At 41.0% G+C, this 16,778-nt stretch overlaps 1 protein-coding gene across 1 annotated transcript; it reads left to right on the top strand.

Moving 5' to 3' along the window:
- Nucleotides 1-6,690: 6,690 nt before the first annotated feature.
- Nucleotides 6,691-10,443, top strand: LOC149841402 (uncharacterized protein At4g18257-like). The gene is made up of 3 exons (XM_090004788.1): nucleotides 6,691-6,988; nucleotides 9,438-9,764; nucleotides 9,846-10,443. Exons 1-3 carry the CDS (start codon nucleotides 6,726-6,728, stop codon nucleotides 10,018-10,020), a joined length of 765 nt encoding a protein of 254 aa, XP_089860914.1. The 5' UTR covers nucleotides 6,691-6,725; the 3' UTR covers nucleotides 10,021-10,443.
- The last annotated feature ends 6,335 nt before the right edge of the window (nucleotides 10,444-16,778 follow it).

Below are 16,778 nucleotides of genomic sequence, written 5' to 3'. Positions count from 1 at the left end.
CTCAATGCCGAGAAACGGCGATGCTTTGTGCTCCTCTAGAGGCGTCGGTCGCCGGTGGTCAGCCCACCGATCGCTGGTGGTCGGCCCATCGCCAGCCGTTTCCCCCCCTTTTTTTCTCTCTGAGGTTTCGAGAAGAATGAAAATAAAACCCTAATAGGTTTTATTTTACTTTTTGGATCGGGTCTGGTGTTTGCAGACCCAATCCGAGGGGTCATGACCTGGGTCGTGTCGGGGTTCGGGTCTCCTTCAAATTCAGAGACCCGGACCCGCAACCCGAATCCAATAAAGCTTTTTGGATCCGTGTCTGACACTGTATCCGACCTGGACTAATGACCCGATACCCGGATCCATTTGGATTTTGGATCCCGGATATTGTTCCTCATTGAACCTGACCCGATCCAGTTCCTGTACCGGATAATAGGGAACAAATCGGTTCCAGAACCGATCTGTTCGGAACTGAAAAAGCCCGTTCCAGAACAAATCTGTCCGGAACTGGACAAATCGGTTCCAGAACCGGTTCATCCGGTTCTATCAGTTTCAGACGGGTTCCTTGTTTTCTGGGACCAGTTCTAGGCATAACTGAACCGGTTCTAGGCGTTTGAGGGTCAGTTCAATGTTTTATAGAACTGGTTTTGACTGTTCTAGTTTGTTTCAGTATTTTTTTTTATTGGTTCAAAGCTTTTTCAAACCGCTTTGGGGGTTTTCTGGACCGTTTCACTGCTTTATGACCGGTTCAGAAGTCATTTTCACCATTTCTTCATTCTTTTTTTCCAAATGACCTCTGGATATGATCTACATGCTGCTTTTAATGGGAACCTGCTTTTGAACTGCAAGAAACAGACCTATGTACAGGTTTTTCTAGCGAGGCAAAAAATGGACTGTTGTAAGTGCACTAATTTTTCTTTTAAGTAAAAAAAACATAAATTTTCAATTGTTGCCAACTAAATAGAGCATGATAAACACATCTATCAGGTTAGATTGAGTCAAAACAACTTGCATCATAAGATTCCAACTAGATTATACCCGCAATCTATTGGATTAAATATAAACTCATGTTCAATCCGACAGAATCCAAAACCATTTAGTCAGATTCAGTAGCCAAAATAGGATCTGTTTAATTTAATATTAGGTTTTGCATGTGAATTGAGTCTCCATTCCAAGTACATGTAATGCCAGATTTTTTGTCTGATCCCCATCCAACTTTGTATCTGAATCTGAATAGGATTATAATAGATCCAAGAAGTTGGGCTTGACAATTCCTAGATCCGATCTGTTTACATCCCTACATTGATTGAAGGTAGGGATGTAAATGGTTCAGATTAGGATCAAGTGTGGCCAATACCAAATGGGACTAATCGAACACACCATATCCAGTTTTTCTACATGTAATCGATATTTATCAAATCTGCATATTCGTCAGATTTGATAGCAAAAAAATCCAAATCATACCCACATCCGATTATAATCGTAGGCTTACTAAATCTGCCTAAACACAGTCAGATTCAGTTGAATATAAAAATGTGGCCCATTGACATCCCTAACTGAAGGAGTTGGTTATTTTCGCATGAACAAAAGTGGCCTTTTATTGGGCAAATTTGAAATATTATTTTAGGGTACATTTGTTTGATGAACTTTCCTTTTCGTACAAAAATGCTCTCTTTCCTAGGAAATAGGGTGAAACAAACCTGTCTATGAGAAATATTATGGTGACACCCACATAATAATAAATGTGAAAAAAAGCAGCTTTCCTGTTAAAATGGGTTCATATATTTAGAAATCACTTTCTCGGCCCTTTCAAAGAAAAGAGGCTTTCCTGGGAGTGTAACAAATGCCCCCTTAATCAAAACCAGCATTCTATGTATTTAGGGTTTTGCATAGTTAGATGAGGCATAGGCTGATAGGCAGTCGGTCTAGGTTCAAATCCCATGGGCATCATCCTTTGCGCAAGCTGAAGCGCGGTCTTCCAGGACAGTGATCGTAAGTACAACAGACAAAACCAATGCGGCTTGGTCTAAAAAAAATTTGTATTTCAATTCTGTGTCGAACCCATGGTCTGAAATTATACACAGTCTAAATATTCTTTGTAAAGAGTGTCCTTGCGGTATTGTGGGTCTTATGTACTGTGTTCTTGGGTTTCCTGCAGACCATTGAAGCATGAGTTAGCGTGAAGGTTATTTTCCTACGGACCGTTGATGCATTTTTTATGAAAACCAACATGTTAATATAAAGTCTAAATTTACAAAGTTCGATGATGCACGCCAACTGTTTGAACTAATTATGGAACCAAATGTGATGTGTTGGAACCCCACGGTCTATGTCCAACAGCAGTCAGAAAAATGTGGAAGGACTTGCTTAGGGACTCGCATTATATGTGGGCGTCAAGCCAAAACGAATTCATGCTATCGATGCGGTTTTGGGGTGTTCAAAACTTGTAGCTTTGGAATCAGCCATCCATGCTTTTGTTGTTAGCGGAGGATTGTCACTGGATTCAGTAGTTGGTAATTCACCCAATCAGTTTGTATTTGAAACATGGAAGAATGGAGGATGCAAAGTGGGTTTGTGATTATATGACAGATAAATATCTATATTCATGGACAACAATGGTTACAGGGTATGCTCAAAATGGTAGCTTGTTTGATATGATGCCTCAAAGAAACTTAGTGTCATGAAATCCAATGATATGCAGGTATAAAAAACAAGGAGATGATGAAGTTGTATTGGAACTGTTTGTTCAGATGCTGAGGGATGGCCAATTGCCAAACTTATGAACGTCACCAGTAATCCTCAAGGGCAGTGTTTGCTTGCAAGAGTTTGGGAAAGGAAGACGAGTTCATGATCAAGTGATAGAAGTAGGATCACTTCAAATGTTTTTTGTTGGAGGTGCAATTGTTGACATGTATACTAAATTTTGTTACATGGTTGATTCCAAAAGGCCTTTGATGAGATCTGAGAGCAGAATGTGGTCTCTTGGTTTGCTCCTGCATCAGGGTATGCTCAAAATGGAGACATATTGCTTGCATCTGATAATTTGATAAAATGCTAGAGAAGAATCCTCTTAAATGCATGTGCTAGTCCTCAAGTATCAAGAAATGGAAGAAGTGCTAGTGGTTATGCCATAAAAATGGATTTTGATTCTCACACCTTAATTGAAAATTCTCGGATTACCATGTATGCATAGCAGGAGGATATCACTAATGCTTCTGCTGTATTTGAAATGACGCAGCAGTGAGATGTTGTCTCAAGGTGTTAGCATATGGAAAGAATCACAGGATACATGGCCCTTATCAGACTTTTTATACCATGCCAGAGAAAACCTGATTTCTTGGAACACAAGTAAAAGACTTGGCTCTGCAAAGTTTTTCAGGGGACGTTTTGGTGTTAGGTAAAAACTGGCTTTTCCATAAGTGTGAATCGATGGAGACAATACAACAATGACAGTGGAAGAAAGGTAAACCAACAATGGAAACAAAAACAACACACAAATTTACGTGGTTCTCTCTCAAACTGAGGTACATCCACGACGACCAATAGGTCAGCACCTTCCACTATTTTCAAATAGAGATTATAAAGTGGCAAAAAACATAAGCTTTACAAATACACACGGTGTAACGAAAATAAACAAAGAGGATATACCTCACTGAAGAACAAAGAACGAATGTTCTGAAGATCCAACCTCACGAAGTTATCCTAAAAGAAGTGTAGCAGCACTTCTTGCTTTGTTCTCTTAACACCTTTTCGGTGCCCTAAAAGTGTTTCTCACACTTTCTTCCTGCTTTTTTTCAGCTCTCTCTTTCTCTCTCTCATCAATCTCTTAAATAGAGGACGAGACTCGCATTTAATGCGGAAGACTAAACGTCTTGCACAACTTACAATGTGCCTGAATCGCCTTATCACAAATCGCTATCCAGCAAGTACTGAAACAAAACATTATCCAGCGAATACTATAAATCGTTATCCAGCGAGTACTGAAACAAATCACTATCCAGCAAGTACTGAAACAAATCGCTATCCAGCGAATATTGTAAATCGCTATCCAGCGAGTACTGAAACAAATCACTATGCAGCTTAAAGCACTAACCATAAATCGCCATCGACAAATCGCTGATCCTCGAAACTCTGAACTGCTGAATCGTCATTCAACTGTGAGGACTTCTACAAATCGCTATCCAGCGAATACTCCAAATCATCCTCGAGAAGATCAAGCATCGTGCTTGAGAATTCTGCCACAATAATGAATATGCATCGAACTACTGATGATGTCATAAATGATCAGTTATCAGAAGATCCATTTCCAAGATAGATGGGTTCCATAAGGAGGGAAACCCAACACTTGAAACTCTTTTACAAGACAAAATTTTGATATCAAACCAGATCACTTCACCTATGGCTCTTGTTTCTTGTGCTAGCATTGGAGCCCTGCAGGAGTTAAGATCGATACTTACTGTCACGGTAAGTAATGGCCGAGTCTGACATTTGAGTAGCCAATGCACTGATCAATGCTTATGAAAAATGTGGAAGCTTTAGAGGTGCTGAGCATCTTTTCAATAGCATGCCTAGACTTGATTCGGTATCATGGAAAAGCCATGATCACGGGATATTCACAAAATGGATGCGACCACAAAGCATTGCTTGTCTTCCATAAAATGTGTAAATCATCATTAGCACTCTATCTGCTTGCAGCCATGCTGGAGAAGTTGAGAAAGGTTGGTGCTCTTTTAAACAATGAGCAGAATTATGGAATTGAGCCTGGTCAAGATCATTATGCATGTATGATTTCATGGCCAAGCAGGTCAAACTTTGAAAAGCTGAAAGATTAGTAAATGATATGCCAATAAAAACAGTTGCAGTTGTGAGAGAGCTCTTCTTGGAGCGTGTAAGACACAGAGAGATGTTGGTATTGGTAAGACAGTAGCAAACAACATCTTAATTGTTGAACCAGATAATGCGGTTGAATGTGTAACCTTACATAATATTTTCTGCTGAGGTTGACTTTTGAGATGATGCAGCTGAAATGAGAGTACAAATGAGAGAGAAGCAGCTACAAAGAGCAGCAGGATGTAGCTGGATTGAAATTCAGAGTCCAAAGCACTGATTTCTTGCAGGAGACAAGTTACATCCAGACTGGAATTCCATTCATACGATGCTCTAAAATTTGTATACTAACATGAAGGAACAGCATATACATCAGAGGTCAGTGGCTGCAAGATGAAAGCAGAAAAGGTGTTGCTCTTGATTTTCCTGGAAAAAAAGCATTATGCTGCAGATGCATCCTACGATATCAAGGATTCTAAACGAGGGAAAAAAGTTACACAGTGCAGATGAAAAGTCCAATTTGAAAAAGAAAGCATCTGGTATTTATTTTGAACACCAAACTGGGCACATTCTGTCTACATTAATCACCTATTCATTTTCTGGGAAGTCGTAGAGTTTCTCTAGACTGGTTTGGATTCCTCATATGGGAAAACTGAGAGAACAGCAACAGAGAAATCAAACATGATAGCTGTAATGAATTTTTTTTTCCTTTGTCGAGAAAAATTGAAATGAAAAGAAAACAAAGACAGGAACAAAAAACAATTAAATGTCTCAATGAAACTAAATCAAAACAAAAGGGACAGAGAAGTATCAAAAAGAGCCCCTCAAATTCATGGAGCAATGTGGACCAAGATATTTCCCGAGTATGACATGCCTCTCACTTGTATTGATGCTTTGATGGCATCCTTGGCACTAAGAGTCATTTATATGGTCTATTCTACTTTGTCATATACCTCTCATCTTGGTAGTTCATGATTGCTAGTCGGCCTTAAAAGAAGGGAAACTTTATTAATGCATCAAGCGAATGACAGAAAAAAAGAACAGATTGCGAATAGCTGAGTGTCATAGCCAGATCTTAGAGCAAACATCTCACCTCAAAAACATGAAACTGCTTATGATCTCTAGAACCTTAAAGGCTGCCTAGGTTCGAACTCTTTTCAACATTTTGGTGGTTTGTTTTTGTTAGAACTTCTGCATACTTGAACCAACATGATGGAGTTAAAAAAGCACAGCAACAGGTAAAGCACTAATAAAAAATTCTGTTAATGAAGTTGATGGCACTAATTTTTTGCATAATACCATAGTTGACCGCAACTAGAAAATATAATAAATATGGCCAGTTTATTGTTTTCTCGACAGTTTTGCTCTTTTGTTTGGTCGAAATCATGGTGCCTGAATTTTTCAAGTGACAACTTACATGGAGAGTGATTTTTCCAAGCGATAACTTATGTGACACCTAACCTTTTCAGACGACTTAAATGGTGCCTGATTTTTTTGGTGACAACTTAGACAAATGTTTTAACCAATGTTTTTTCAAGCAACAAAAGGTAAAAGCATCAAGAAAAAAATTAATTGGCCAGATTTGTCATATTTTGAGTCATGAACTGGTCCTATTTATCATATTTTTTCAGCCTTCGCCGGTCTTGACCAAAACACAGAATGGTGCCAAAAGTGAGTGCCATCTACATCTTCCCGAGTAAAAAAAACAAATTCATAAACAAATATAATAGCCAACATTAGGCGGTCAAATATAATATTCGTAATAGCAGCCATGAATTTATAAAATAAATGAAATATTAGAGTGATTTTGTAAATTATTCAAGAATAAAAACAGGTTCTCTCTTCTTCCTCAAACCAGAACCCAACCCAACTCTCTCTCTCTCTCTCTCTCTCTCTCTCTCTCTCTCTCAACCATGGTGGAAGAGAAGGGGAAAAGGGTTGAGTCGCTGGGATGGCTGACGGAGTCGACGGTGATGCCAAAGAAGCAGAAAGTGATCGAGGGGGTCGGCGCCTCTTCGATCCTGGAGCTCAAGGCCCAGCTCTACAAAACCCAGGAGGAAGCCAAGAAGGCCAAGGAATCGGCCCCCGACGTCGAATTCCATCGCGCCAAGAAAAATATAGTTCCCAGCGACGTCTTCTCCCGGAAGAATTCAGGCATCGAATCCCGGGCTAATCGGTAGTTTTTTGCAACTCCCAATTTCTTACTTTTTTGTGGTTTTATGTTTTTCTTTGTTGTTTTTCCTTTGAAATCATTTGCTATAGTTTGTGGGTGTTTGATGAATTCTTCTCTCGTCATCGAAGGTTGGCAATCTCTTCTTTTTAGTTGATTATTGTGATTAGAGGCATACTATCTAGAAATCCATGATTGGTTCTGCAGTATCTTCTTTTATCGAAATGGGGATCTCTTGTCTTTGGTTCTTTTAATCTTCCGTTTGATAAAGGAGAGGATGGTATTCGAATTTCTTAGATTGTCTTTCTCGAACTTCTTCTGTATGATGTCCTATAGATTTCATACTTATTGTTAAGAAAGCACGAGCAAAACGAAACCAAAACACAGCAATAGAGAGGATAGCGAACAAAAAGAGAAAAACACAGAATATATGTGGTTCGGTCTATGACCTACGTCCATGGGCAAAGGAGGAGCGAAGGTTCACTCTGATCAAAAGATATTGTTTTTTTATAGGCTGATCAAAAGATATTGTTACAGAAGCGTCACAAGCTCCCTCTTAAAACCCTTGAGAAAATACACCCAAGACTCTCATAACCCTCTCCAAGAATGAAACGATTTCCCAAATACACAGAAAACTCTTGCTAATTTGAGAAAGGACCAATTGCAAAATTAGAAAGGGTCGATACTCTATACCGCAGGGATCCACCCCCGTACCCCTGGGAGAGGTTTGTGGTGGGCTCCAGTCTCGGGCCTAATGGCTCAATCCCTCCACTACCACTGCCAACCTCCATTTTTTCTCTCAAATTATATTGAAATGGGTCATGGAGCAAAGAGGGTCCAGAATTCAAGGCACACGTAACACGTATTATGGTTTTTGACATTGATCGTTGCTTTAGTTATAAAAGAAAGGATTGCGTGTGTCGCAACTTTACTTATACGATTGTTGGTTGTAATGAAGGGGTAGCTTTTGTTTGTGGGGTGTGTATGGAGTTCATTTCAGTGCTTTTGCTTTGTACATAAAGTGATCAAGATCGTTTATAGAAACCATTGTGAGGCAAACCAGAGTTCGGAGTTGTGCGATCATTTGACTGTTCTTTGGTAATTTGAGATGAAAAATTAAATATGCCAAAGTTTTCAATGGTCATATGGATTAGAGGATGGTTCTTGCTTCAAGTATTATGCATGAATGATATACTATGTAGTCTATGTTGCTTATGTTTGATGAGATCTAACAGATTGTGTACTAGAATTGATCCTCACAGTGTTGTTCCTTGTAGTCAGAGGTTCAGAACTTAGTCTCCCCCCATGTTCAGTTATTTCTTTCTTCAGAGTGCTCAAGATGGGCACATTAGCTGAAATAAAGAAACCGAACCACAAGAGAGAGACAGTGTGGCTGCAAATGTGCCTTTCTTTGGCTATCTATGTTATTCTCAGAGTGACTGGAAGCTTCTTAAGTAGGTGGGAAGCACGGTTCCCAGAAACTCGCTTCAACGCACAATACTCCTCGCTTTCGAAACTTCATGGGAATCTCGATTCTCCTGTGCTCCCACAACCATTGTCCATGCTTCCTATATACTTTTCTTATGTTTCTTCTCATGTTTTCTATGTTTTTCCTCACGCTTTCACACTTCTCATGTGCTTTCTTTAAATTGGCAACCATCATTGTTAGATTATAACAAAAAAATTAATTCTTACACTACATGAAATATAATAATACTCAGTTTTATGTTAGTGTTTATTTGTTTCTTGTCTGATTCCTATTCAGTTTTATATTGCTTCCTTTTTTATTCCCGTTTCACTTTCAAATTGATACCTCGCTTTTCGATTCCTATAAACTTTAAAATGCATCGCTTCTCGCTTTTGCTTCCCATATCATTTTCTGCTTGCTAGACTGGCAACCTTGGTTATTCTTATAAAGTCCTTTGTCAGGCTTGCCTCTTTTTTTTCCTGTTACAACTGTTTTCATCCAAAAAAATTGTTTAAAGAAGAGGGAATACCAAAAAAAAAAGATCTGGCTTGTAGTTTTATTGAAAGACCAGGGAAAGAAGTGCTGATAAAACATTGCTTATCATAAAACAAAAACCTGCCATAGCTTTTATTTGCAAAACTTCACCAGGTCTTCGCCATTAATATCGTAGAGCTATAAAAGTTATTACTGAAAAACTTCACACCAACTTGGCGTTATTTGGAAGCATCCTGACCCTGCCTCTCAGGCTGGTCCTTAACTTCTTGGAGTGTACCCCTTCGTCAATAGAAGATCCATAACCTCCTTCATTAATTGCTTGAGTGGTGGTAAACTTGCAGTCTTGTGTGTTGCAACAAATAAGACCTAGGTTTGCAATACAAAAGTGCATTGATTGTCTGACAATCTGAGGTTCCAGCCAAGTGCTCCCCCCGCCCTATGATTGGCAATCAGGATACATTGAATTTAGCATGGTTCTTCATTGACTGGCAGAGACAAGCTCGAGCTGAAAGCGGTAGAGGATGGTTCAGCTAGCTACGCTGCATTAGAGAAGAAAGCTGAACTCTATGAGAAACTCTCAAGAGGGGAACTTCCTGATGGAGAAGAAAAGGAGAAATATTGCGTGGATTTCTTCAGTAAGAGCCTTGTCTATGAGGAGTCTGGCGTGTCCAAGGTTGATGATGCCTCTTCTGCAGCATCTAAGGAGGGCAAGGATGTTGATTCAGATGCCGATATACTTCCAAATTTATTTGCAAAGCCAGTGGGACCAGGTCGGACTGGTGATACAGTAGACAGGGATGAGCATAAGCGCTTTGTAAGGTAAGTGGATCATGATTCACGAGAGCTGCAAATTGAAGAGTTGTTTCCTTCTGATATTGATTGCATTTATCCTGTTTGTAGGGAAGTTCACGAAGAGACGAGCCAAGCTAGAGAGAGTGCTTCTGCACTTAAGTTGCGAAGACAAGTACAAGCACAGGCTAACAGGGAGAGACTAAAGCAGGCCTACCTTAGAAAGCAGATAGAAAAGTTGAAAGCTGCAAAGGCAGAAGAGTCGCAACAGGCAACAGAGGGTTGAATCGATGTGGTTGCTTGTCAATACCATGCAACCACAATCTTTGATGAGCTTTTGGAAGTGATCTCTCTCATATGGTTGCATCCTGATTCATTGGGAAGGATAGCAAAGGCTCCTCTGTGTTGATTCATGCAAAGCCATGGTTTCATCTAGCGCAGTGATGAACCACTGCTTTAGAAGATGCAAAGCGAGAGAACCATCCTGATGACTTGCTTCTCCTACATTTGGCTCTATATTATCATGCTCGCATCGAGTCATTGACCTCTCTACGATGTCAAACGGGTACTCTATTTTCCCTCCCGTTCTGTATCCTTTTATTTACTAGTCATATTGAAAACTTCATAAAATTAGCCCTAGACATAGCCGTATCCATGTGACATGGCTCTCATGGAAGAAGATAATCTACTGGGAATCACATATTTGCAATGCCCTTTTATATATTCAGGGAGCTGAATTCTGTTCAAATATTTCCTGTGAAGTCTAATGTGAAAGAGCATGCCGCCTAACAAGTAGGCATCCACCCCAACATTTAGGAGGCAGTGAATATTTTTATCTTGGTTTGTTTGTCAGGAAGGCTGGTTAGAGTTCCTTGATAATCTTATATAATATGAGTTGGTTGTAGTGAAACAATGTACCGAATTTGTTGGTTTTGGAGGGTAAGCAATGGTTTGGAAGATGCAACCTTTGAAGAGTATATTTTCCTACAGCTTGGAAAAGAAAACTGTAAAACTGATTACAGTGTTAGAAGCTTGACTTATTTGAAGGTCTTGTTAAGGCTATTGCTCTCTCTCTCTCTCTCTCTCTCTCTCTCTCTCTCTGAATCGCTATTTGCGGTAGAAGTCGGTTTTTTGCCAGGATAGTGGGAGATCACAGATGCACCGGCGCCACACCTCATTCTCTCCTAGGGTGCAGGTTGGCAAACTGCATGAGCCCAAATCATCTTTTCAGGCTTTCAAAATCGGATCTATCTGGGTTTCGATCAGCCAGTTGCCTGCATTGCCCATGTTGTTCACCAAAAAAGCCTTCGTGCAGTCTGTGGCGACACCATCTTCGTCATCTCCTATTTTTGGTGGCCATTCAAGCTTGCTCGATGCTCTAATTGTTTTTCGTTCCTCTCTGTCGCCATCATCATCTTTGGTAGGTGTTCTCGAAGACAGTGGAAATCCTACCTCTGATGACTGCTCTTTTGGTGCTCCTTTCAGAGGTGCTTTGACGATGCATGGTGATGTTGGTGCGCCTCTCAGGAATCCGTTATTTTGGAATCCACCATCCTTCATGTTCTTTCGCAGGTGGTTTCTCAATTCTCGATCCTTTCAGCCGTCAAGAGCCTCTTTGTTTGGCGTTATCGAGGTTTTTGGGAATCCGACCTATGATGATGGCACTCATGACTATCAGTCTACCACCATCTTGTTTTCACATGCTCACATTTTCAATATCTCTACTGTCAAGGCCGTTGTGCCATTATCAGTCGGTGCCTTCGCCCGTGCTCCCGTTTTGCATGATTTTGTGGCGGCTTTTGGAGACATGTGGGACTCTCGTAAGCATCAGTTTTTTGGGAACTCGCACTTCATTCTTTTTCCATTCAGGCGTTTCGATGGCCTGGCGGTTCACGTTATGGGTTTCAATGCCCTATCCTATCGAGCTATCAACTGCATGGTGATCCGCTTACAGGCTCATTTCCTCCTACCTCCTGTGGACTTTATGTTTAGTCACCCTTCGCATCTAGCAGTCGGTCAAGGTTCGTCTGGGGAACCAGTTACTTTTACCTCTGGAGACTCATCTCCTGCGGGTGTTGATCCTACATTAGGGCAAAACCATCTCTTTTCTACGCTGGGTATCGAAGTTGATGAAGTTGCCTCTCTTCTCGATGTTTTTCTTTCTTCGCAACAACTGCTTCATATCTCAAGCGTCATGCTCGTATTTGTTGTTGCGGTCTTCGACCTTCTCCCTTCCTATGCGGCAACCCAATCTGGGGTCGTTCTTCATATGCTGACTCTCAGCTCGTTCCATTAATCAGGTGTTGGGTCCTGTTATGCCCGTCAAGGGCGTCATTGCAACTCGCACCCCTCGGCCTCCCATGTTGGTGGTTCTACTCGATGTTCAGCCAGAGCTCGCACCCTTCAGAGTTTTGCTGACTTTCAGCTATGAAGGCTCTATGCTGAAATATCAGAGGGTTGAATTCTCCCGACAAGCGTCTGTTCCTGACAAATTGGATTCGTTAGGAAAAGTCAGATCTCATTGCCCTATACGAAACAAAAAATGGAAGACGTCTCTCGTTCTGTCGTTTCTAAAATTTAGAGAGGGACGAACTTCTTCTTTAAGCCCGCTGTCCACTACGTTGGTGATATTCTTATTCTCAGAAAGCCTTCTCTGGGTATCTCTCAAGTTGGCGATGTCATGTTCTCTCTTTCGTTTGCCCTTTCATTGAAAGGGAAAACCCATACAGCGGTGGTCACTATTGTCTATGGCCCCAACCGTCCTCTCCTTCGACCAGCATTATGGTTTGATTTGAGTAGGATTATCGGTTCTTTTGGGGAGTTGCACTTTCTTATGGGAGACTTTAACTGTTAGTTGTCTATTCATGACTTAAATCCTTCGTTTCTCTGACTGCCTCTATGTCGGGTTTTCAGGATTTTGTCCAACAGCAGCAACTTTACTTTGTTCCTCCTACCGACGAGCCTTTTTCGTGGTCGAATAGAAGGTTTCGTTCGTACTACAGGCTGCTCGACCGAGTGCTCCTCTCCCTCGATCTGCTGGAGTTCCTCCCCGACATCACCTGCTTCTTGCTTCTTGCTTCCTGCTTCCTCCTTCTATCTCGGACCATAGTCAGGTTGTCACTCGTTGGGGGGGAAGGTTTTACCTCTGCAAGGACTTTCTTTTTTGAAAAGTGGTGGTTGAAGGAGCCAGACTTCGAATTTGTGGTCTACCGTTCGTGGAGCAAGCCTTCTACTGTGGTCAGGACCGCCGTCTGGTGCCATGAGAAGCTTTTTCGCCTTAACCGCGACATCAAAGCTTGACTTCTGAATCATAATATCAGTAAATTTCAGCAAATGGACGCTTGGGAGCAAGAGTTGTCAATCATTCATTGTTCTATGTTTTTTTCAGACTCCCTTTTCGATTCGACTATTCAAAGCTTAAAGGCTAGATCCACTGAGCTTTCTTTGCTTCTGCAAACATGGCAGATCAATGATGAAATTCGATGGAAATAACGGACGAGGGTGCATTGGCTTGCGGCTGGTGATGACAATACTAACTTCTTCCACTCCTACGCTTTGCATCGCCTCAGGAGGAACATTATTCCCTCTATCTTCATTGGGGGAGTCAGCTACTCCGCCGACAATATCCTTTCAGTGGTTTCTCACTATTTCAAGACCCTTTATGCTGCCCAGACCTTCGTCGATGGCACTATTGGCCCTCTTCTCGTACGGGCTATTGATCAATCTCAAGCCAGAGCTATGCAATCTAAGTTCGCTGATGCTGAAATCATTTCGGCTATCAACGGTCTTTCAGGATGGAAAGCTCCTAGTTACGACGGTTTTTCCATGAATTTCTTTCGTATCTTTTAGTCTTGCATTCAGCATGATGTTATCAATGTCTTCGTTGAGTTTCATCGCAACTGTCAGTTGCCGGTTAACACGCACTTAGCCATTGTCTCTCTCATCCTGAAGGACGTGGTGGCCTCTGATATCTCGAGGTTCTACCCGATTTCGGTTATGAGTGCGCTCTACCACATTATTGCTAAGGTTTTGGCCAATAGGCTCAGAACCGTCACTGCTCAAATCTTCTCAGAATCCCAGATCGCTTTTATCCTCCACTGGCGAATTCAACACTCATTCATCTTGGCATTGAAAGTTCTTCACTCTTTGCAAATCAGCGGCCAACCTTTCTTCTCTCTCAAGCTCGACTTTCATAAAGCCTTCGACTCAGTTCATTGGCCTTTCTTATTTCATATGCTTACCAACTTCGGTATCGGTCTTCGTTTCTCTCGATGGGTGCGCGAGTTAGTATCAAATGCTCACTCTTTGATTAAGCTTAACAAAGCAAGAGGTAGGCAATTCAAGTTTGGGCGCGGTATTCGGGAAGGATGTCCTCTCTTTCCTTTGTTATTTAACGCCATCGCTGAGGGTCTTGTGGTGTTGTTTAAGAGGGCAGTGGATAAAGTCATAATCGATCACATCGGTATTCAGGAATTCTCTTCATGATCATTTTCGGTTACACTTCCGTGCAACGGATGCTGAGATTCAAGCTCATCCTTCAGTTTTTTTCTTTCTCTTTCGGGTTTATCCCTTAATGATATTAAATGTTGTATGTCCATGTTCAATGCCCCATCTTCCTTGCTGGTCGTCGGACAACAGATTTTTAACTACGCAACTTCAGATTTATCTATTTTCTATCTGGGTCTTCCTTTACAAATAAAGTGCATCCCCTCAACCGCTTGGACTGCCACTATCCAAAAAGTTCAAACCTAAATTTTTTTTGGCAGGCTTCTTACCTTTCCATCGTCAGTCCTCTATCCCGGAATTTTTTATGTCCATGTTTTTTATGCTCAAGGGTGTGGAGAAGAAGTTCTCCAATTTGATGGCGGATTTTCTTTGGTCTGGTTGCCACCTTCGAACTAAGTGCTACCTGGTTGGATGGAACTCATGGGTGTTACCAAGGCGTATGGTTGGTCTGGGGATTTTCGCTCCCAGACTAAGGAGTATTGCTCTCATCGTGAAGCAATGTTGGATGGCACACCGTCTAGGCAATCTGTGTGCTCTTGCTCCATGCTAAGTATGGTTCTCTTGAGTCGATCCATTATATTTGTCGTCCCTACAGGCTTATATCTCGCACTTGCGTTGCATGTGACTTAAGGTCATGTCTTTCATCCTCATGCAATATGGTGATCCCGGTCCTGACGCGCAGTTTTTGCAATGAGCAATTACGCCTAGCGGCGTTTTGTGCACCAAAACTCTGTATCGGTCTCTTCTTCCTTCTGAGGCTGACTGGCTTCCTGAATGTCTTTTATGGGCGAATGAGCCAACTCTCTGCTCTCGGTTCTTAGCCTGGTTAATATTACACGATAGAGTACAGACGGACAACTTTCTTAAGAAGGTGGGTTTTCAGTATTCGAGTAGATGCGTTCTTTGCCAAGCGGCGGAAGAATTCACCTACTATCTGTTTTGGGCCTACCCAATCTTTGTGGATCTCTTTAAAAGTACGTGGAATCAGCCTGAAGTAATCGTGAGACAAGAATCCTTCGCGCTCGACCTTCTGTGGGGTCCACCGCGGGTTCGCAATTGCAAGCAGTGGTGGCTAATCTGGAAAACTTGGCTTTTTACTTGTTGGTGGAATGTGTGGATGACTCGCAACAATGCGATCTTTCGTCAAATTCTGGTTGCTTTCAATAAGCTTGTTCATTGCATCTTGGTTGATGTGTACGCAATTTTGCGCCTCTCCTCCCATGTTATCCACCCTTTTTAGCCGCCTTCTCTTCCTCAAGACCCTGGCTGATCTCTGTGTTATCCTATTTTTATGATTTGCCTTCGTGCTTTCGGCCCTTTGTTTTGGGTTTGTTGTTGTTTTTTGGTTTTCGCGGGCTTAACTGTTTGTTGATCCCTTGCCTTATTTATGTTGATGTTTCTTTAGTCTCTCTCTCTCTTGAGATTGAGAAACGGCTGTTTCATTAGCCCAAGGATAAAAAATAGACTTTGAGATTGCTAAATGCTAGTGTTTGGCAATTGATATTTTAATTTAAAATTTTCAAATTTTAAATTTTAATCCCCTAAAACATTATACTTGCTATCAGATCAAGTGACACCAAGTTCAAAGAAGATAAAAACGGGATGCACCACAAGGCTATGCAACGCTGCTGGGCTTCATAGAATGTGCCATCCGTGTTAAAACATGTTGCACACGTGCAGGATTACACTTTTTTTGCGAATTTGCATATTACATTGTTTCAGGTGATTTGGAATAGGCAACCTTATTAACTTTTTTTTTTCGATTCATCCTTGAGGCAATGTTTGATATTTTTTTTTAAGTTTGTGTTTTTTTTTTTCTTTTTTGGATAACCAGAGAAAACTGCCTTTCACTTGCAAATTCATTGTTGTAAAAACTTCTAACTCTTTCCCATCAATTAATATACCCAGCACAGCGAGCGAATCACACTGGTGGTTTTGAATCTGTGATGTCTTGTCAACTTGGTGGCATTCATAAGTCGTCTCTATCAGTTGAGCAAGTCTTTATCTCAGTTTAAGATTGTGTTTGCCATAGTAGCGTCAGCGGCGATCAATCATCGAGGTAAACCCACCGATTTTTTGCCCAAATTGCCTGTGCGGCAACTCGGCGATAAATCACGATTTCTTGCTATTCACCCAAGATATATTATGTTTTCCCTAAAAACAGCAAGAAAATCATGAAAAATCATAGAAAATTGCATAAAAAATCTTGTTTTTTTAGTTATCATTCTAAATCATTGATTCTGCATGAAATCTGTCATTTTTTCTGGAATGATTCGATTTTGGGTCGTGTATTTGGGAAAATATGTTCCCCACAAAGAAATATCATTTCTAATTGTTTTTTTCTTTACTTTATGTTATTTTGGTAGGTGATTTCTCATGTTTTAGGGTTGCAAAAGTCATCTTTAGTCGCATATGTGAACAATCCTCAACTCTGCAGCATTTTAGGGTTGTAAAACTAGACATCTTTTTCATGCTTTGTTTCTCTATTCACCTTGTGCTTACAAAAAACTTGATGATTGGTGTATTTTCTTGGGTTTC

Source organism: Nuphar pumila, chromosome 4, assembly GCF_984573655.1.
Source record: "Nuphar pumila chromosome 4, dmNupPumi1.hap1.1, whole genome shotgun sequence".
Classification (NCBI taxonomy): domain Eukaryota; kingdom Viridiplantae; phylum Streptophyta; class Magnoliopsida; order Nymphaeales; family Nymphaeaceae; genus Nuphar; species Nuphar pumila.
This window is presented reverse-complemented; position numbering and strand designations above follow the sequence as displayed.

Coding starts and splice junctions, on each gene's coding strand:
- LOC149841402 (XM_090004788.1), top strand. CDS start 6,726: ATGGTGGAAGAGAAGGGGAAAAGGGTTGAGTCGCTGGGATGGCTGACG. Junction 6,989..9,437: donor ATCGAATCCCGGGCTAATCG/GTAGTTTTTTGC, acceptor ATTGACTGGCAG/AGACAAGCTCGAGCTGAAAG. Junction 9,765..9,845: donor GAGCATAAGCGCTTTGTAAG/GTAAGTGGATCA, acceptor TCCTGTTTGTAG/GGAAGTTCACGAAGAGACGA.